This window comes from Denticeps clupeoides, unplaced genomic scaffold (genome assembly GCF_900700375.1).
Source record: "Denticeps clupeoides unplaced genomic scaffold, fDenClu1.1, whole genome shotgun sequence".
In the NCBI taxonomy this organism is placed as follows: Eukaryota; Metazoa; Chordata; class Actinopteri; order Clupeiformes; family Denticipitidae; genus Denticeps; species Denticeps clupeoides.
In genome coordinates, this window is record NW_021630004.1 from 153095 (window position 1) to 175756 (window position 22662).

The following is a 22662-nucleotide window of genomic DNA, read 5'->3' on the forward strand; positions in this document are numbered from 1 at the left end:
GGGACTGGCTGGAGTCCTTAAAGTCAAGGTTCAGGTTCATTCAGCCAATATCAATCAAATTCTTGGAACACGTTCAAGCATCAGTCACAAAGTTGACGTTATGCAGGGGTTGACTATTCAAACAAGGCAACAACCCAAAATACAGTTCGAAATCCGTATAGACAGTCATGCAGAGGGAGAAGAACAATGTTCTGGAATCGCCATCACAGTCCCCTGATTTGAATATCATCGAAATCTATGGGATGATTTGAAGCAGGATGTCTATGCTGGGCAGCCATCAAACTGACTGGAGAGATTTTGAATGCTTCCATCCACAATCCGTACGTTTTTTAATGTTATCTGTGTTTAGATGCTGCTGTATTTGCAAAAGGAGGCTCGATTAAGTTTTAATGTCAATTCTCTGATGGTGCCCTCCTCTTCAAATGTCTAATTTATGATTTTCTGTTAATAAAGTTGATGACATCGTTGAAATGCTACTGTTTCCATAAGGCATAAGACACATACAGTGCATCCTCAAAGTAATCACAGCACTTTTTTATAATGTTATTTGTTATGACACATTCCAAAATGGATTAAATCCATTTTTTTCCTCAGAACTCTACACACAACACCCCATAATGACAATTGGCAAATCTATTAAAAATAAAAAATCTGAGAAATCACATGTATATAAGTATACACATACTTTGCTCAATACTTTGTCAATGCACCTTTAGCAGCAATTAGAACAAGTTCTGAATATGATGTTACAAACTTGGCACACGTATCCTTGGCCAATTTGGCCCATTCCCCTTTGCAGCACCTCTCCAGCTCCATCACAATTCCGGTGATGTGAACGCTGTAAATGACTCTCGGATGCACTGGATAATAGAAAGAAGTTACTATTTTGAAAGATCTGGAGAATGAAGATCTCCAGATATGCAACATTGTTAGATAAGTGTAGTTCATGTCAAAGTAACATCCACATTAATGCATGGGCCAAGGTTTTCCAGCAGAAAAGTGTCTCTGCTGCCTTACCTTCTCTCTGTAAGTGACTCTGCTATCCACATGATGATCAGTTTTCTTCCTTGACTACTTTTTGTAGTCTGCAGTGTTTCTTTAACTATAGCATGAACATTACTGCACTGTGTAAACTCTCAGCACTGGTAAGCATTGTGGGTAGTGTTCTTGTAAAAAATTATTTATTTTGTACACTTCATTTACTGCAGCCACACTTTGAATTAAGCCCTCAGTCAGATTGCTTACGGGATTAATTTTATTCTGTCTTTGAAGGAAAATCCTTTGAGCTCTATTATACAATACAGGCCAAAAGTTTGGACACCTTCTCGTTTAACGTGTTTTCTTTATTTTCATGACGTTGGTAGATTCTCACTGAAGGCATCAAAACTATGAATGAACACATGTGGAGTTATGTACTTAATAAAAAAAGGTGAAATAAGTGAAACCATGTTTTATATCCTACTTTCTTTGCTCTGATTTATTAATGGGGTTGGGACCATCAGTTGTGTTGTGAGAGGTCAGGTTACTACACAGCCAACAGTCCTATTGGACAACTGTTAAAATTCATACAATTCATGGACATTAGACCCGTGTAAATCTGTGCTTTGTCCACATGCCTGGTTCCCCTTGTGAAGCATGGAGGAGAAGGTGTGATGGTGTGGGGGTGTTTTGCTGGTGACACTGTTTGGTATTTATTCCAAATTGAAAGCACACTGAACCAGCATGGCTACCACAGCATCCTGCAGCAACCTGCCATCCCATCCAGTTTGTGTTTAGTTGGACAATCATTTAATTTGACCACAAACACACCTCCAGGCTGTTTAAGGGCTATTAGACCAAGAAGGAGAGTGATGGAGTGCTGTGGCAGATGACCTGCCGTCCACAGTCACTGGACCTGAACCCAATCCAGATGGTTTGGGGTGAGCTGGACCAACAAGTGCTAAACACCTCTGGGAACTCCTTCAAGACTGTTGGAGAAGCATTTCAGGTGACGACCTCTTGAAGCTCATCGAGAGAATGCCAAGAGTGTGTAAAGCAGTAATCAGAGCAAAGAAACTAGAATATAAAACATGTTTTCACTTATTTCACCTTTTTTTGTTTGAACCCTTAGTGAGAATCTACCAACGTAAATGGTCATAAAAATAAAGAAAACACATTGAATGAGAAGGCGTGTCCAAGTAAAATATATATTTCAAATTAAATCTTATCTTAACCCACACCTTTAATCTTATCAGGGGCTCATTATCAGGGCTCTCAGTTTTGTAACTCACAATCTATAGAAACCGAATGAGAATTGCTGGTGTACGTCGCTTTGGATAATACCGTCTGCCAAGTAAAGTAATCTGCGCTGCAGCTGTTGACATGTTGGATGTGTTTTGGTCATGATTATCACGAACATTTGGACACAGCATAACATAACATAACATAACATAATGGATGCACTGCCGTTGTTCGAAGATTATGCCTACAGCAGAATTAGAAGAGAATGGGTGTTTACGGACCAAAAAGATCTTTTGGCTGATGATGATGCCTGGCTCATAAGACAATTTAAATGGCCTAGATGTGTGCTTTTGGAGCTATATGCAATGTTGGAGAGACCAACCCCATGGAATCGCATTATTATTGCACAGAACGAACGCCCCCTCGGATGCAGAGATTAAACACATTTCACACGACACCGCACATCACTAGTCAACTCCTACAGGGTTGACTTCATTAACGCAGTTTAGATAACTTTTTTTCCAGAAGGGTGGTCTTCTTACCCTGAAAAACAGGGTACAAAGATTCTCAAAAGTTTGTGTGGCAGAACAGAGCAGGAGCACGAGTAGGAGACTATGAATGAAATGAAAGACTCGAAATGAAAAACACAGATTCGTTCACATCAACAGGCCTGAAACATGATTACAAATAAATCCAAAAGTTTATTAAAAAGCATAAAATAAACAAAGCAAAATTCAGCTTACCACAACAGGGAGAAATAGGAAAAGGGAGACACTACATGGTAATTGTGGACTTCCCACCCAGATTGACCACTTGGCTTACCAAATGGCTCCTCATGAAAAGCAAAACAATTTTAAGATGAGATAAGGACAAAAAAATGTCTCCAGGGGGGGACTGTCCCTGTAACTACTGATCGCTCTTGATAAGGGCGTCTGATAAATGCTGTAAATGTAAACTAGTGCTGCACGATTAATCTAATCGCAATCGTAATCGCGATTTCAGTCTGTGTGATTACATGAACGCAAAAAGCTGTGATTTAAATGATTAGTACATGGATTGGATCGGATATGTTGCCGATCCATTCTCTCAAAGTTTGCGAGCTGACTGAAGTCTCACATCTCACGTCTCACATCACGGATGTGACGTGTTTGGTCACATGACTTTCGATTCGGAGACACATGGTACGTCAGCGTCGCCGCCATATTGCGAGAGGCTCTGCTGTGGAGTGAAGCATATACGTGTCTATGGAGAGAAGTGCATAAAAATGCCTCACTCTTGTGCTGCTTGGGGCTGTACAAACCGCTGTACGCACCAAAACAGATCCCGGGGGATTACATTTCATAGGTAAGGCTGGACAATTGTTTTGAATATATTTGGCCATTATAAAGTCCCGTTTTATAAGTCTTAACCTTAGCTAAGCTAGGCTAAGCTAGCGAAGCTATGCATTCCTGTGTTCAAGTCAGCCTCCAAACAACGTTGTGGCTAAACGTAGGCATTAACTATTTAGACTGTTCTTAGCTGTTTAGTTAACTTCTAAAACTTTGAAGGTTTCCTAAAGAAATTTACCTCAGTTTACAAATCTTAACAGTAAGGTAAAAGAGTTTTTGTGATTATTTAATTTTGTAGAATATTGTATTTTGAAAGTTGTTATAAGTAGTTTGTATGTTTCACTTTGAAATTAAACATTTCTCTATTAGTATGCGACTTTTCATTGATGTACAAGCAAGTGCCTTTTATCACATCGCAATCGCATATCGCAATATTGATCTCAATAATCGCAATATGTCTTTTTCCCCAAATCGTGCAGCCCTAATGTAAACCAAAACATTAAAAACACTAGGCTTCCTACCTTCTACCTGCTGATGGAGGTACCCAGTCCCAAATGATGGGATCCTGACTAACCCCCCCCCCAGACACACACACACACACACTAAATCCAGACACATGCAGCCATATATAATGAAATATACCACAAAAAAAGAGGAGAATCCTACCTCCTGAAGGCTGGACTGGTGGTGAAACCACTCTACTAGTAATCAGCTGTACATTCCACAGAAAACTACGAGGAGGTGACAATTAAAACCGGAGGATCCTGTTATACACATCAAACAAAAGGCTACAGCGATTTCCTACCTCCCAAATGCGGATTACCTAGAAACCAGTCCCAGTTTTAATGGGACTTCGGCTGTAAAGGACCCAAGCTCAGATACAAAACCCCCATTGTACCTTCAGACAGGCACAATGAGACCTTGTAAAATTAAGACCTTAATTTAACTTCGCAGCCTTCGCTCAGGACAACCACGCTACCGGATGGTGCACCAACCTCCCTGGAAGGGACGGGGTCGAAGGAGACGTACGCAGAGTTACGTCACCTACCCATCTATAAGAACTAGTTTGCTGGTTTAAACTATTGATGACCACCAACGTGTGTAATCGGTTTGCCATGTTCAGAATAGAGGTGCAAGCGACACTCAAATGTGTGAATGTATTGTGCATTCTCATGAATTGTGACCTGTAAATTGTTTATTGGGGTCATCACAGTGATTCATTTGATTAATCTTTTTCTGATTTTTATATAGACATTGGACACACGCAGACACACACAAAAAAAAAAAATCTAAATAGTGAAGGGTCAAAGCTGGGAGCAGATATATCACGCATAAAGCTCCTCAGTTTTCGGGATTCAGAGAGCCCCAGTGTTTAAATCTAAACTGAAAACACTTTGGCCTTCAGTCCAGTTTAAAATGTAATTACTCAAGTGGCCCTTTCTCCCTTTCAGAAACAATCAGCAGCAAATATAAAAAAAAACATCAGGCAGCATTCAAACATCTTAAAAATGCAGTGGGCATTTAATATTGTCTATATGCCACTAGGTTCCAGGTACTCCAAACCTTCTTAGAACTTGAGAGCCCTTGCAGCCTACTTCAATTGGCTCACAGAGGACCTGCCAGCGTCAGCTTCCACAATGCTCCACCAACTCTTGGTATTTAGCAAGCCTTCCCCGTGAGTTCTTCTCATGGTACCGTCCATGGTACCCACAAGATCACCTGCTTGGTGTAAAATGATCAGATCTGGGCAGTTTGTTGTGTGACAGGTGCTGTAGTGGGTGGGTTCCCTTTTTTTTTTTTTTTTTTAGATGATTGCCTACAGAGCATTATCCATTTAAAAGAGCGCAATCACATCTGAAGCAATGCAAATTTTTAAAAAATATATGTCAAATGATTGAGACTTGTGTTCAGATAAAACTAGCACCAAGCTGTCACTGCTACAAGCAAACTGCCACCCAAAATGGCAAAGTCGCATAAAAGCCGATACATTTATTTCCCACCCATGCAATTGATTTCCTTACCATGCATTTATTTGGGGTGCAATATGTAGTGATCTGATCACAATGACAAAAAGACAGAGCACCCACAAAATGTATGTAATACTACACATTCTCTAAAGCTATGAGCTGTGGATCATGTTCGTAAAAAGAGTGTTTCAAATATTTATCTGCTGGAAAAATGTTTTCCCCCAGACATTCAGAACAAGAAACAGACTTCTGTTTTAGATCAACTTTTTTAATCTCTAAGGTCATAAGCAAATATGATATGTTTGCAAAAAGAACTTGCAGCACATTTTAAAGGAGGGCAATTCCCTAGCAGCCTTTAAAGGACAAAACATATTCCCAGTTAGCATGGAATAAAACCAAACCCACAATGTTGACTCATACAATAACTGAATGAGGCCATATGGGTGAGCCTGAAAATGGTGACATGGTCAGAACATAGTCCAGTGGCTGACATAGTCAGAACACTGGAAACTACTATGAGATAAGGAAGCACATAAAGATAAGTTGCAGAAACATATTATGACAGTAACACACACATTAACTGTAGCTGCAGTGACCACACACTATATACATGAATGCATTGTGTATCAAACAAACTCAGACAGTCAGCTACTAACCAATTACCAAATCCACAACCCTAGCCATTTGATACTTTAAATTCATTGTCCAGTGAACTGTTAATGTGTCCTTGTGCCTCACGATGAATGGGCTCAGAGAATTTCTCTGAAGGCAGTAAAAGAACAGATGTTTCTAAGATAAATGTATCCCCAGCCATTGCAAGGGGATTTTATCCATTATACCCATGACTGAACTAACAATAACAGTTATCATTTTCATATTCTGGCTGATATCAGAATGGAAGTATACCGATGTAAGAGAGGAAAGCAAGGAAAATCTATCAAGTTGATCTCATGAACTCATGAAACTACCCTTTAATGAGGGAGACGGACAAGGATTTGGATTTCCTCATATTTGATTTTGGATCAGCACATTAGGGGGACAAGTCCATCTCTAATTAAGGAAGTGCCTCCACACAAATCTGCTCTTCAGTGATGTCCTCAAGTGACCTTAGATCTACAGGGCTGCAGATGTCACCACCATATACATCATTCTCTATCATCACATCCTCTTCCTTCAGGACACTATCAAATGTTTTGGCTTTGGAAAAACCATGAATCTCAGATGGAGATGTACCTTCGACTGATTCCAAGTCCTCAATGCCGGCACGGTAATGAATCATGAGGAGTGTGAGAGCCTGAAGTCTCTCACCAGACTTGGCCAGGGCAGCAGTAAGGAGAATTTTTTTGCGAGAGTCCACAGTATTAGTGGCTTCTCGTTCGTCCTGCAGCAGGGCATTGTTATGCTCTAGCTCCTGGTCAATCTCCTGCTGTAACTTGTCAAGCATCAGCTCCAGCTTCTGAGAGCGCTCATCCGGTGGCAGACCCCTATACAAGTCTCTGCCAATTTCTTTCACTGCAATGAAAACACTGTCATCTAGTCCTCCTTCTTTGCATGTTAATTTAGCTCCACTGCTTCCTCCACCAGGTTGTCTGGAAGGACTGGCTCCCACATACGTTTCAGTGTCACTGCTTTCATTGTCAGAAGTGTTTGGCGTATGCTTCGGAGAGGGCTCAGCTACACCAGCGACTGTCTCGGACACTTGCTCATGCAGCTTTGCCTTAGGGACCTGCCGCAAGTTGAGCAGACGAGAGCTGGTGTTCAAAATATGGCGTGTCAGTCCAGTTGTGGCACGATTGATAGTAGATTTAGCCTCTGAATCAGTGCCACGTCGTTCATTGGCTGCCATGCAATGAGGGTACTCAGTGAGGCACTTTTCCTGGCACTTCTTGTGGCACACATATGCACAGAGTATGCACTGTGACGCTGCCTTGGTCCAAACCTTCTTCTTGCAATATTCACACCATGTTGGGTTTTGGAACTGTGTATCTTGGAAGTTGTGCCTGACTTCACCAACAGTCTGAGGAGCAAGGTACTCTTGAGTTGCAGCTGGAGTCTGGTCTCGCTCTTTCTCTCTTGGATCATCCTCCTGGCTGTTTCCTTCTTGTTCACGCTCATGTGGTCCGCCAACAGGAACGTCAGGCTCCCCTTCAGTTAAGTAGGTGAAGTTGAGAGTCACATCTCCATAGCAAAGCTTCTCATTGAAGCCCTTGTGTGTGCTGAGGTTGCGCAAAGCTGTGCGACTCACATTCGCTCGTGGCTCTGGGGGATTCAGTCGGAAGGAACTTTGGTACTCAGATGAAGATGTTGATAGACATTCTAGGGCTACATGTTCAAGACACAAGCTGATATGCCCTAGACAGAGCAGGCCTCCCAGCTTGAATGGATCCTTACACCACAGTGCTACATTTAGGTATCTGTGCTGGCTCTCCACTTCAAACACAACTGAAGCCTTGGACCAATGTGCAACTCTGTTTCGATACATAGTTTCTGAAGATTCCCAAAATCCCTGTTCATCTAAGCTGTCCTTGGTGGTACATGAACTATCAGAAATCTTGTCTTTGGGTGTTTCATTTTTACTGGTTATTGGTGTGGGGTTGTCCTCAGCAAGTTCCAATGATTTGGTTACAGGCTTTGGCTCAGGGGGCTTCACAGGAGATTTCTCAGAAGTAGTTTTTTCTCCATTGCTTGCAGTGGAGGGTGGGCTTTTCTCTGGTGTCTTTTCCACAGCAGAATCGGATGTGTCTGAAAACTTCTGTGCTTCAGAGTTTGTGGGGACCTTGATGTGTGGACGGGGAGGCACTGGGGGGCGTGCCAGGGGAAAGGGTAACTGTACAGGAGGGACAACTGTTGGTCGAAGTGGTCCATCAATTTGATCAACAATCTTATGTGGTGAGGCCTTTGGTATTTCTTTAGGCATGGGTTTCAAAGGAGATTGAAGTCCAGTCAAGTTCAGCTTGCGATTAAGAATTGGTGAGATTGTACCTAAGGGTTTTGAAGCTAATGTAGCCACTGTCTTTTTGGGGCTTTGGCTAATGGTCAGCAGGAAATCCTCCTTTCCTTCCACATTGACATGTGGTGCTGGAGAACCTAGTTTGTGTTCAACTATTAACTCTTCAAATTCAGATTCCATGTTCTCCATAATATCAAGAGTAGTAATGGGAGCAGGATCTTCCTCATAACTGGTTGGTTGAGGCATAGGCCCTGGTTCCTCCAGACTACTAAGCAACTCCTGTGGGGGGGTAACACCCATGCTTGAGGTCTGAGGCCTGACAGGGCGCTCGTACAGGACCTGCACCCTTTCCCCAGCCTGTTTCAGAAGCTTTGGCACTTGCACGGAGGAAGTCACCTTGATCCCTGGTATTCATGAGAAAAGCACTGTCAGACTCTCATAAACACATCATTTGTTGATAAAATAAACAATTTCAATCATAATTAGTTTTTGCTTTAAGGTCTAAAAACTGAATACAATTTTGCTGCCTATAAGAAAACAATACAATTACAACCATTATTCAACAGGTATCTGCAACAAGTATTGAACACATCAACAATTTTGTAAGTAAATATATTTCTTAAAGGTGCTATTGATAGTTATTTTTGGTGGTCTGATTTGGTTTTAGTCTAGTCTTTTGAGTAAAACTGTCATTTTAGTTATTATTAATCACATCCAAAATAATTTTAGTCTAGTTAAGTTGACTAGTCAGAGCTTTTTAGTCTTATTTTAGTCAGAATTATCCATGAGTACACTTTAGTCTAGTTTTAGTCAATTTTAATATTTTTTCAATATAGTACACACACCTAGTAGAACAGAAAAAAGCTACATTTTAGTCATACCCATTTCATAATTAAAACAAGATGTTATTATTATATTATTCAGGGCAGGCCCTAACAAATTTAGAGCCCTAGGCAAGATTTTAGGTGGCGCCACCTTGCATTGCAGTAAATTTTACTGTTTGTGTAGATTTACTCACAAGAAACTGAATAGCTTTGTCTTAGAAATTCTTGTTTAAAAAAACAATTGCAAATTTAAAATACTTGAGCTTGTTTACATCAAAAATTGACCATCCCCCAAGTAGAAGGTGAAGGCTAATTAGACAGAGGGTTCTCAAGTTTTGATGTTACTTTGATGTTATTGTTGTAACTTGTGGAATAAAAGATTTGATACATAGTACAGACAATTAAATAATATCATTTAGCCTATTTCGCAAAATAAGAGAGATGATTATTCATCCTGTGATAAAGAAATATGATTGAGACTACTTGTTCTGAACAGGTGTTGTCAGCGAACAGGCTGTAAAGGTTTAGGCAACAGACACTCAGCAGTGAAAAACTGATGCTAATTATCTGGGCAACCTTCTCTTAACAGCGGTTGTGAATTTGTTGTAACATTAAAGATAACTTCCTCTGTGCCTGAAGCGACCATGAAAGGGGTCACTGAAATATTTGTAAGATTTCGTTACAAGTAGCAAAACACAAAGTATTGCAGGATGCTTTTTCAATGGTGGTTGTGTTGCATTTTACCCAGATACAATATGACAAGCATTTACGTCTCGTCTCATCTTAAATCATATCAAAAGGATTTCTTGACATAGATATTTAGTCCTAAATCACCTAGACTAAAACACTAATTAACATGAAATCAAACGTCAACACAACTAAGTTATGTGTAATAGAATGGAATGACACAGAAATGAATATTGAAGTACACATGAAGAACGAAGGCGCAAAAGCCATGCAAAGTCATGAAAAGAGCTGAAATCTATCATTATTAGATGGCAGACTAACAACATTTGTTTCACTAGGGACCAGTCTGTACAAAACCATTAGCTTAATATTGCAATAGATTTTCTTTTAAAAAATATATTTAAGATGACTAAGTATTTCCTAAAAAGGTTTGTAGCTCATGTTTGAAGACCTTTTTTGACACAGCTGTTTTAACATTAAGCGGAAGTTCATTCCACCACCCGCAGAGTCATAAGTATCTAGATGAATGCTTTCCTGGTACCTTGAGAGATGGTGGTAAAGCGAGGAGTGATGAGTGGTCTGAGGTGGGAGGGTGCAGACACGTCGTTGACTTTGTAGACAAGCATCAGTATTTGGAATATGATGCAGGCAGCTACAGGTAGGCAGTGGATGGAATGTAGCAATGGAGTGGATTGAAAAAAATTGGGAAGGTTGAGAAGATGATGTGCTGCAGTGCTCTGGATCAGCTGAAGAGGTTAAGTAGTGCTTAGAAGCAGACCATGTGTTTATAAAAATGTACAAATCCTTAAAATGTTAAAGAGAAAAAAATCGGTATGAGTAAGAGAGATTGGAAATGTGAAAAAGTGTTTGAGAGGAAAGTGAAATGAAGTCAAAGTGATTAGTTGTCAATGTGAAAAATTACAGCACTGCACACAGTGAAATGTGGTCTCCGCATTTAACCCAGGGGTGGGCAAACTATGGGCCCACAGGCCACATATGGCCCATTGGTCTTTTTAATCCAGCCTGCCGTAGATCAGCACCAAATTGCCCATAATTATAACTGCATTAGTTTGACCTTTCCCTGTAATGCCTGGCATTACACCAGTTGGCGCATTAGGCGCAGATAGAGCTGAAGATCTTAGCCTGAACCCGACTATTTTTTTACACTGGCCTGTGCAGTAAATGAGCGGTCATGTATAGCAAGCAGTCAGGGCCAATAATCTCGAGGTTCATGGTTTTTATAGGTTGCAACAGAATTGCTTAAAATCACTTATAATAACACCCCCCTGTGTGAAAGTGCCATAAAACCACCAATCTGAACACAGAAAGTATGTCCACACCAAAGGACAAATCTCCTACGCTGCCAATGACTGCACCCAGCTGCTACAATACTCCTGTTTTAAGTGGTGAAAAAAAGGATAGACTTGTTTTATTCTCCTTAAAATCCAGCAATTATTCAATATCGGCTTGTCATTTTAAAACATTGTGTGATTGTAAGAGGCTGTTTTTCAAACATGCACTGTCATTCCTGTGTACTACAAGATATAAAGAATCAGATCAAATCAGTAAACATGCACACTTCAAATACATATGCACTCACATCTCAAACATTTTATTCCAGTGTGATCATGAACTACAAAAGGATTATTACATGAAGTGTGTCCTTAGGCCAATCAGCTGGGATGAATAGTTAAATTCGCCATCAAGGATGACATATCAGACATGCAAGCAGAGATCTTGGCAGACTTGTGTACATCTGATGGTGAAAAAGAGACGGGGAGTTTGGATTATTAGGATAATCCAAGAGATTTGGTGTAAAGGGACAACAGGAGAAGGCCAAGTACTGAGCCCCGAGGGACGCCAGAAGAGAGCTTGCAATGATCAGATGTAGTTCCTTGATATGTCACATGATGAGATTGCTCATCAAGATAAGAAGCTATCCACTGGCATACAGAGCCACTACTTCCAAATCTCCTAAACTTGGTCAGGAGGGTCATGTAGTTGACTCTGTAAAATACTGCTGAAAGGTCCAGAAAGAGTAGAACTGATGAAAATTGCAGCATGTAATTTCTCTGTAATCGCCAGAAGAGCAGTATCTGTAGAGTGATCAGAAAATGTGACTGGGGAGGACAGAGACTGGTCTGCAGTTGGACATATATGAGGGATTGGATTGAAATTATTCTAGCCCAGTTGAAGGCAGTTGGGATAAGTTGGAATAAATCTTATGGATTTATTCATGATGGATGTGATGAAGGTGAGGAGGTTGTGAGAAACAGATTGGATCCATTGAACAAGTGTTTGGGTTGGATGAAGTGAGGAGTTGTAGGATCTCATTATGAATTTCTAAACTATTGAAGGTTCCACTGAGCACGGTTGGGGCCATAATCCTGAAGTGCAAAGAACATCTTTTCACCATAAAAAAGCCATGACTGGGTGCTCCCTGCAAGATTATTCCAAAGAAAACAATAAGTAAGTGTCATGGCCTGTATGCACTCATGATCACTGAAGAAAAGGTGTATTGAAACACATTTCTCTTTGAAAGTGATTAACTTAACACAGAACAGCACCCAGTGCACAGAGTGAAATCTGGTCTCTGATCAAGGGTTCATAAGTGGCACCTTGGCTGTTTGGGATTTGAACCCAGAACCATTGGATAAAGGGTCCACTTTCATACCCACTAAGCCACCACTGCCCATTTAAGCACAAACCTGTAAAATTCTGGTAGACTATAGTGTGGTCAGATAAGATCAAAATTGAATTCACTGGATGCAATAATACACCCTGTGTCTGTAGGTCAACAGGCACTGCATTTAAACCTCAACATTAAAGTTTGAACATCATGATGTGGGGTGGATGGATGGATGGATAAATGGAAATATGTAGAGACATTCTTTGTGTCACCCATCAGAATGATAAGGATGAATCAAGGGTGGACGTTTTAGGAAAACAATGATCAAAACCACAGAAAAGTGAAACTCTTAATTGTTTTTAGAGTAAGAAAATAAAGCTGTTAGAATGGCCCAGCATATAACCTGCCATGAATCCTACAGAAATCCTACAGAAAAATTCTGAGTTGGTTGAAGGGGACAATTTGAAGACTGTGTGGAAGAACCGGCCAAAATCCCATTTGATCAACGCATAACGAAGCGGTCATAACCAAAAAGGGTTTTGTAAGCGTGCTCAATGTTTTTTCCCCTGTGTCATTCAGTTTCATTACACAATTTAATTTATGGTTTGATTTCTTTGCATGTGTGAATTGGATGGGTCATCATTTAAATAGCATCTTCATTGGTGATATGTTCAATACTTATTTTAACCACTGTTTATCAACCATAATAGCAGAAGAAGTTATGCCCTTGTGCACAAAATGCACACATTTGTCATGTAGCCGACTCAATCACAAGCTTATTCCATGAAAAGTGTGTTGAAAGCAATTGAATGCACAGATCTCAGTCCACTAATGAGGTACAACAAAGGTTCGTGTATAAATCTGCTTCACATTCTGAAAGGTAAAATGCAGGCCAAAGAATAAATGTTACATTGTGGTTAAATTTAAAATAAAATAATCAATCTATAACATCTCAGTCACATCTGACCTCCAATGGCGATGAGACGGTCTCCTTTCTGCAGGTCAGCCAGGGCAGCAGGAGAGTTGGGCATAACCGTCTCAATGCTGACATGCACAGCATCGCCCTCATTGGCCGGGACTTGCCTAAAGGTCATTCCCACACTGCCTGATGGACCTTTAACCACTTCAGTCTGCAACACACAAAAACAATGCATATTACACATCATAGTAGGCACTCTCTCTCTCTCTCTCACTCTCTCTCACACACACACAGGGTGGGCCATGTATATGGATACACCTTAATAAAATGGGAATGTTTGGTGACATTGAACACATTTCATAAGTGGTCAGAAACTTGTAAATAACTCATGAAAGAATAAAGTTACGTTAAAACCATTGTTTTCCTTGTGAAATTACCAATAAATTTGATGTGTCACACGACCCTCTTCCTATTGAAAAAACAAATGTTGGATCCAATGGCCGACTTCAAAATAGCCACTATGGTCACCACCCATCTTGAAAAGTTTGCCCCCTCACATATACTAATGTGCCACAAACAGGACGTTAATATCACCAACCATTCCCATTTTATTAAGGTGGATCCATATAAATGACCCATCCTGTATGTGTTTGTATGTATGTGTGTGTGTGTGTGTATATATATATATATATATATTTGTGTGTGGGTGTGTGTTTCTATATATTCAAACCTTCTCGTTCAACGCGTTTTCTTTATTTTCAGGACCATTTACGTTGGTAGATTCTCACTGAAGGCATCAAAACTATGAATGAACACATGTGGAGTTCTGTACTTAACAAAAAAAGGTGAAATAAGTGAAAACATGTTTTATATTCTAGTTTCTTTGCTCTGATTACCCAGAGGTGTTTAGCACTTGTTGGCCCCTTTACCTTCCTTCTGCGGTCCAGCTCACCCCAAACCATCTCAAATGGGTTCAGGTCCTTTGACTGTGGAGGTCAGGTCTCCACTTTTTGTTAAGTACATAATTCCACATGTGGTCATTCATAGTTATTTTTTTTTATTTTTTTTTTTCCCCCCCCAAAGTCAGCTTTATTGTCAATTCTGCCACATGTACAGGACATACAGAGAATTGAAATTGCATTACTCAGACCCATGGTGCTTACAAGTAACATTAAATACAAACAGTAACATTAAATACAAAGGTATAAAAATAAGCAAATGTATAACATTTTAAAACACAATATACAAATAAGGGCACATGGTGGAGAGTGCAAACCACATAAACAATGTGAACAATGTAGTGCAACAGAGCTTGATGCCTTCAGTGAGAATCTACCAATGTAAATGGTCATGAAAATAAAGAAAACACATTGAATGAGAAGGTGTGTCCAATTGTATTACAATTAAATTTTTTTTTAAGTAATTGGAATTGAATAGAAAAATGACCAACCCACAATAGGCTTTGATGACTTGTCAAGACCTGCTTCCATTTGTTGATGGCATTGTTACCAATAACATAAAGAGTTTTCGAGTAGAGTTTAAGTTATTGAAAATGTCATTTGTTTGTGCTGTGATTCATTGCTAAATCATTTTTTTTGAGGACTATTTACTGAAGGTGTAAATATACTTTCTGCATTATTTTACTTATTGCACTACAGTTCTATTACTTTAATGTTATAATCATACCATATTAATCTTCTTATATTCTATGATGTTCATCTGTTGTCCTGCTTTCAACACTGTCTTAACGTATTTGTACAGTGACTCATTTTATGGAAAAACTTCACCGCCCTTAACCCAGTTTCCCCAGATAATTCAAGGCACACAACTTTAGTTTTGCTAAATGTAATATTTTTTAAACACATTCTTTATATCTAACAGTAAGGCCAACTGGTAGGACAATTGAAACATTTTCAGTTGACTTTTGCCCAGTGTGTGTGTGTGTGTGTGTGTGTGTGAGAGCGTACATAAGCAGATGAATATAGCATGAAATGCAATATTCTCAATGATGGATGGCTGCAATTTACCCACTTGTCATTTGCTATAACTTCCTCTTTGAGGATTAATCAAGTTAAACATGTGTGGATAACAGAGGGAGGAAAGAGCTCTGACAACAGAAATCAGCAAAAGGCTCTCACCATCGTCCTTCCAGTCATTTAAAATGAGAACGATTATACATTTACATTTACAGCATTTACCAGACGCCCTTATCCAGAGCGACTTACAATCAGTAGTTACAGGGACAGTCTCCCTGGAGCAACTTAAGGTTAAGTGTCTTGCTCAGGGACACGATGGTAGTAAGTGGGATTCGAACCTGGGTCTTCTGGTTCACAGGCGAGTGTCTTACCCACTAGGCTACTACCACCTATTACTTACCTATTATGACCTATTACTTTTTTTTCAATGTCATTTGATGGTCCAGGACAGACAAAATATAAAAAAAGTGAATATCATGAAATGGTGTAAGACCACCAAACAATATCCAAGATCTTTGTTTTTCTACATTTTACTTTCGGCTGCTCACGTTTGGGGTCGCCACGGCGGATCAGTCATCTCAATTTGATCCCTACACTCTGCATCTTTCTCTTCCACACCAACCACCTGCATGTTCTCTCACCATAAACCTCCTAATAGGCCTTCCTCTTATCCTCCTGCCTGGTAGCTCCATTCTCCGTATCCTTCTCCCAAATAATCAGCGCACATGCTAAAACTAAGGCAATCTTGCCTCTCTGACTGTCTCCAAAACATCCAACCCTGATTGTTCCTCTAATGCACTCATTCTTAATCCTATCCATCCTCGTCATCTTTAGCTCTGCCACCTCCAACTCTGTTTTCATCAATGCCAAAAAAAGTCTCCAACCCAAATAGCAGCAGCTGTCTTTCACACCTCCCATTGCTCTGGACAATTGAGCCCAAGTATCTAAACTCCAGCACCTTCACCAGATCAAACCTTGAGTTTCCGGTACTGTTTGGTGTGTTCCTGCCCTTTACATCAGTTTTGGCGTAGCAACGAGACCTGTAGCTGCTCCTCGATATAAATCGCTGGTTGTCGGAGTGGTGTCCAAAAAATAAAGTGGATTTGATAAATAACAGGCCAACATTTAGGGGGAAGCCTGGTCTTTTTGGGCGAGATGGCATCCACCCCAACTGGGCGGGCGCCACTCAGTTATCAAAAAATCGGACTCTCATAGCCTTAGAACCAAAAAAACGAATCTGTCTCGCCAGAGCTGAGACCAGGCGGCAGAGTGTCTGCCTTTTGCGTAGAGCCACCCAGCATGTACAATATTGACACTGTCTTTACCTCACTATATTTAAACAAGAGCTCAAACAAGAAACCGAAAGATTAATAATAGAATGCAGAAATATGCTGACACGGTCAGTTCCCCGGGCAGGGCAAGGTGACTTTCAGCAACTTATTAACCATTATTATCATTCCTACTGATTCCTACTTATATATAGCGCTCATTGTTAATGAAATTATTACAGATCAGAGGTTTGATTTATGGGGCCTGAACAAAACTTGGTTAATGAATTTGTAGCATTAAACGAGTCTAGTCCTCCTGAATACAGCTATGTACACCAACCTCGCTTAACTGGAAGAGGAGGTGGCATCGCAGTAATAAAGCCAGATATGGATTTAATTCTTATGAGATTGACTAAACGAACATTACCTATGTAGTCTCACAAAATAAAAAAACATAACTTTATTCCACTAATTATTATTTATAGACCCCCTGGACCTTACTCAGTTTCTTAGTGAATTTACGGACTTTGTTTCTAACCTGGTTGTATCTGTGGATAAAGCCCTAATTGTCGGCGACTTTAACATCCACTGTGATAAATTAGAAGACTCGCTAGGAACAGCATTCCTGTCTATACTAGACTCAGTTAAACAAAATATAATAGGACCTACTCTGACAAACACACACATCCAATAACATTTTTGCTTTTCTTATGTTCAATGTGTATATTATGTGCAATATGTGTGCATACATATCTACTCTTACTTATATTATATGTACACAGACACTCGCAAATACATTTTTGTTTATTTTTATTTATTTTAAAAAATTTTCACGTCATGGATTTGGCAAAAGTGCTAAATTGTGAATTGTATGGTCCAACTAAAACATTACAATACAAATAATCAAACAAAATATCCAAAACTGTGACGTGAAAGTCATTGTAAAACTCTGAAGCACAGCACACATTGCACACAACAAAATTAGTCTGCTGAATTTAACCCATCACCCTCAGTGTAGAGTGGGCAGCCATGAAAGGCACCCAGGGAGCAGTGCGCGGGGACGGTGCGTTGCTTAGGCCATCCACTGCCCCTTGAGTAAAAGTAAAATGAACGATTTCAAAAACAACAAAAAAAAATGTACTCACAAAATAGAGGCAAATGGAAAATTACATCAAGTACAGTGCAGATGTTTATTATTTTCCTACCAGATTGAATCCCATTGATCCACCCACCCTCGACCAAGTGGCTAAATGCTAAAAACTGACACACTATAGTACGTTAGATAATGTTGCTCCCCTGAAAAGGAAAATAGTCAGATATAAAAAGTTAATATGTTGGTAATCACACATGCACACTAAACCAGACCACCTGGAAATTAGAAAGTAAATGGCTTTGAAGTAAATTGATCGTATCAACATGGAATACGATTAATAATATAGCTAGTAATATATCTATCTTAACATGGAATACTGTTTAATAATATAGCTAAACTAACAAGGAATAAAACAGATAGAATAAGATATTAAAATCACTCTATATAATAATATTAGCAACAATTTTATGTACTTTAATGCTGAAATAGTTACGAATAGAGAAGATTAAAAAAAAAAAAAAAAAAAAAAAAAAAAAAACAGCTTTGTTGATAGTGCTATCGAAAATCTTCTCTTGATCGCAGTCAGATTTCAAACTATACACCAATAATCAACCTCTCGTTTATGTTGAAATTTTTCAAATAGGCCCAAGCAGCTGTGTGCTTACCTACACAGCATGAAGTATTTCAGTCAGGATTTAGACCTCACCATAGTACTGAGACAGCGCTATTCTCCTTGACAGGTTACAGAATATTGTTGGGATTAAGGGAATAGCCCTCTCCTAGTTCAGGTCTGCCAGATGTAAACTGTCTGACTACATCATAACTCTGGATAACCTTTCTATCTCACCAAGTACTGAAGTAAAGGATCTAGGTGTCCTCATTGATACCGGTCTCTCATTCGATTCACATTCTTTCACCTTATAAATATAGCAAAGAAAAGAAATATGATCACAATGCTGAAAAGTTGGTCCACGCCTTTATCATATCAAGATTAGATTGATGCAATGCATTAATGTGTGGATGTTCTAGTAGGTGAATAAGTAAACTCCAGCTAGTTCAGAATGCCTAGAACCCGTAAAAATCGACCAAACCCCCCAGGTCTTTTAAATCACTGCACTGGCTACCCATCAAACTTCGGATTGATTACAAAATCCTGAAAGAAGACCACTAACACAAAGTCACCTAATCAAGTATAAACAGTGATCAATTCACCTTTGTTAGGCTGCCCTAGTTAGCTTATGGTTACATTACATTTACGGCATTTGCCTGACGGCCTTATCCAGAGCAACTTACAATGTGCTTTCAAGTTACCATCGATGAAGAGATCAATTCCGGTTCACTAGGACCCCAACTATGAATACATCTATTTTATTCACTCTGTTGTAGATTCTGTACATAAATCAGACAATAAGAAAGTTACAAGTTAATCTAAATATTCTGATATATTGAGCTGTCGTTTGAAGGTGCTCAGTGACTGAGATGTTCGGACCTCAAGGGGAAGTTCATTCCACCACCGAGGGGCCGAGACAGAAGAGTCTATATATAGTAATCTCAAAATTGTTATATTTATAATGATACCAAAATATACTAATAGACCCTGTACTGGCTAAGATATCCTCGGTTTCTTTTGGGTGTCATTCTTAGCAAGGTGCAGTGTGCCATTTTGTGTCTTATTTTAATATGAATAAAAGTTATTGTGAATGACACTACTGCCAGGTCTCACAACACCTTTCTTTGCAAGAGAGTGCCAGATGCTAGCACCTTTTGGAAGTTGTAGTTTAATGATCTGGTGTTGATCGGCAATTATAAGTGATCTTCTGGGTGTCGGACACACACACACACAAACACCATTAGTACAGTGTAGCTGAGGCATGGGTAAGATCTATTCAGTCCCAGAATGGCAGGCCATAGGTAAATAAACTACGCCTCTTCAGACCACACGTGCTACACACACTAAGACACAATTTAGACGTTAATATAGCTCAGGTCTTGAGTCACACACACACACACACATACACACACATACTCAAACAAAATTCCATATTAATTTCAGCTTCTCACACCAAACAGGGAAACGCTAGATTGCTGATATGATAAGTAAAGCTGGAAGCGCTTGACATCTAGACTGTTTATTGACTTAGAAATCACTCAGAAAGCATTGGGAAATGTCACATCAATAAATCTATGAGACAATTTGAACATACAGTCATTTCAAAGGAGGATGCAAACATGTCTTCAAAAACTAAATGACAAATTTATTTTTGAATAGATCATTTCACAAAAAAACAAACATGACCAGACTCAAAATGCTGCAAAAATCATTAACTCTCCACCTCAAACATATACTGGAAATAAAGTAACGGTTGGTGGAGCAGATATTTCAGAAAACAGTTTGAGGAAGGCCCTTTTCTATACCAGCACAACTGTATTCGAGCACATAAAGGAAAGTCCATAACTACACAGTTAAAACCAGTCATTACATGGTAACAATTCATTTGGGGATGGCATATTATTTGTTCATAATATAGACCTGGACCTTTTTAAGGTAAATAAAGGCAGTCAAAGTTTCAATGAGGAAAAAAAAAAAGATTTGGTTTGCTGAAACCTCCCTCAAGCATTTTTAGGTCTTTAAGCCCTTCAGTTGCAGATGCAGTTGGACCGCAGTCGAGTGTCTTTGCGAATGGCGTATGGCATCATCCAGCTCAAAACAGCAAATTTTTAGTCAAGTTACGTTTCACATTATGTTGATCTTTATCTTTGCACAAATCTATATTTCCTGAACTCTCAAGAATAAAGCAGACAAGCTGGGCTCTACAAAATCAAAGCTATGACTCAAAACATTACAAAAATCCCCACAAGCAAAAATCTTCTTCACTCTGTGGCCAGATCCCCAAAGCTGTACAACAGCGCTCTACTGCCCTAATGGGAAATAGACAGATGTCAAAAGGAGTGGGTCAGAGTTTGATATAGCTGCTCACTGGAAGAGAAAAGAGCAAATGCCAGGAGAGCAAAAGTGCATAGCTCTTCCGCAGCAGGGATGTCTATGTATTGAAAGTTTCTGCGGAATCAAACAAGTTTCATTATGAATGCATGGACCTATTTCACTTGCAAAGGAAATTAATTTCTTTGCAAAATGGACATGTCCACACAACTGTGCGTACTGAACTGGTTCATTAACATTTTTACAAAAAAAAAAATCCATGACCTTCCAGTGTCTCTAAGGCCAATTTGAAGAAGAAAACGGTCAAATGAACTAAAATATTTCTAAACTAAAAATATTGTTAAACAAAGATTTATTTAAACTGGTTCAGATCCTCCAGCACAATGAAACATGAAAAGCTGAACATAAATGACAGGAACACACTATGAACCAGAAGACCCAGGTTCAAATCCCACTTAAATCCCTCCATTGTGTCCCTGAGCAAGACACTTAACCCCGAGTGTCTCCAGGGGGGACTGTCCATGTAACTACTGATTGTAAGTCACTCTGGATAAATGATGTAAATGTAAATGCATGCTTTTGTGTGTGCTACTAGCCCCTGGCTAAGAGGTAAAGGTGCAGGCAAATACAGGTTTCATTTTCGCATCTTTCTTGCACTATTTGAAAAGCATTACAAAATAGTTGCAAGCCTTACTGCTTGCTAGTTAACATACAAACTTCAATAAATGCCTCTGCAACACAATGCAACAGATGACTGACAACATTTATTAGTCAAACAAATACAGATCTTTGTCCAAACAAATTCCTCCCTCCGCGTCTCCTTAAGAAAAGTTTTATGGGTTTAGTGTTAGACATTAGACATGTGACAGATCCCCATGTCAGCATCTGGCCTGCATTCTGTGATGCATGAATACAATGTATGCAAGTACATTGTGTGGGTTGGCGAATTGTAGGTGACAGGTGTTCTTTACTGCCATTATGCAGCAGATGCTCGTGTTTATTATGCATTTGCTTGGAGTGTCTGTGTGCATGCCTTTTGTCTTCTGATCTTCTTTTAGCTTGCTGCCAATTAGCTTATCAGTACTAAGGTCTTCAGAAGTGCAAATACTGAGAGGCCCATAGACACACACAAATGTAAATGCGTTAATGTTAGACGACATGCTAAGCAGAAATGTACAATTAACAGTACGATGAACACAACCTTACATTTAAAAAAATGTTTGCATTTCTTTCCAGGCTGTTACAAAAACACTTAATGTCATATGCAAATAAAATTCATTTTCAAAATAAACGAGTTTATAAGATGACAATGAAAATAAGGAATGCATGTATACGAGTATGATACAAGTAATACCCGAGGAGGTCTATTGATCTGAAGAGGGTTGTGCACAAGAGATGCCCTTGCAATCAGACAGATTGGGAATGCTTTTACAAGGAAGAGTGGGGAAATATTGTGAAGTAAAGATGTGCCGTGCTGATAGAATCCTATCCAAGACGACTGAATGGTGTAATTAAATTGGAAGGTGATTCAACAAGGTGGCTACAAGGTGGATTTTTAAAAACAGTTTCAATGAGGACAATTTGATAAAATTACCTGTACGTTTTGCCTTCAAGTTGTAGACAAACGTTTTACAATAATCCTGCACGATGTGTGATGGTGTTATACTGGTGAAAAAACAAACCTAGATTAAGGTGAAGTGGATGGATGGAGAGATTGATAAAAAATAAACACTACAACAGCTGCACCACTGTAGCAGAATGAAAAGGGGCAGTGGATCACAGTAAATAACTCATGACAAGTCTACCACCACATGATCCAACAAGAAGCTGTGGATGACTGCAGAGGTCAATGAACTGCTC

The 22662-nt window shown here is 39.5% G+C and overlaps 1 protein-coding gene across 1 annotated transcript in view; it reads right to left on the bottom strand.

Annotated features, from left to right (window-relative positions):
* Positions 1 to 5767: 5767 nt before the first annotated feature.
* The window catches only part of pdzd8 (PDZ domain containing 8), a 34148-nt gene continuing 17253 nt past the window's right edge, over positions 5768 to 22662 (bottom strand). Inside the window, exons 4-5 of the mRNA XM_028967594.1 lie at positions 13573 to 13735; positions 5768 to 8869 (exon numbers count right to left, since the gene is read on the bottom strand). Of these exons, the coding sequence (XP_028823427.1) occupies positions 6570 to 8869; positions 13573 to 13735 (2463 nt within the window). The 3' untranslated portion in view covers positions 5768 to 6569. The remainder of the gene's footprint in view (positions 8870 to 13572; positions 13736 to 22662) is intronic.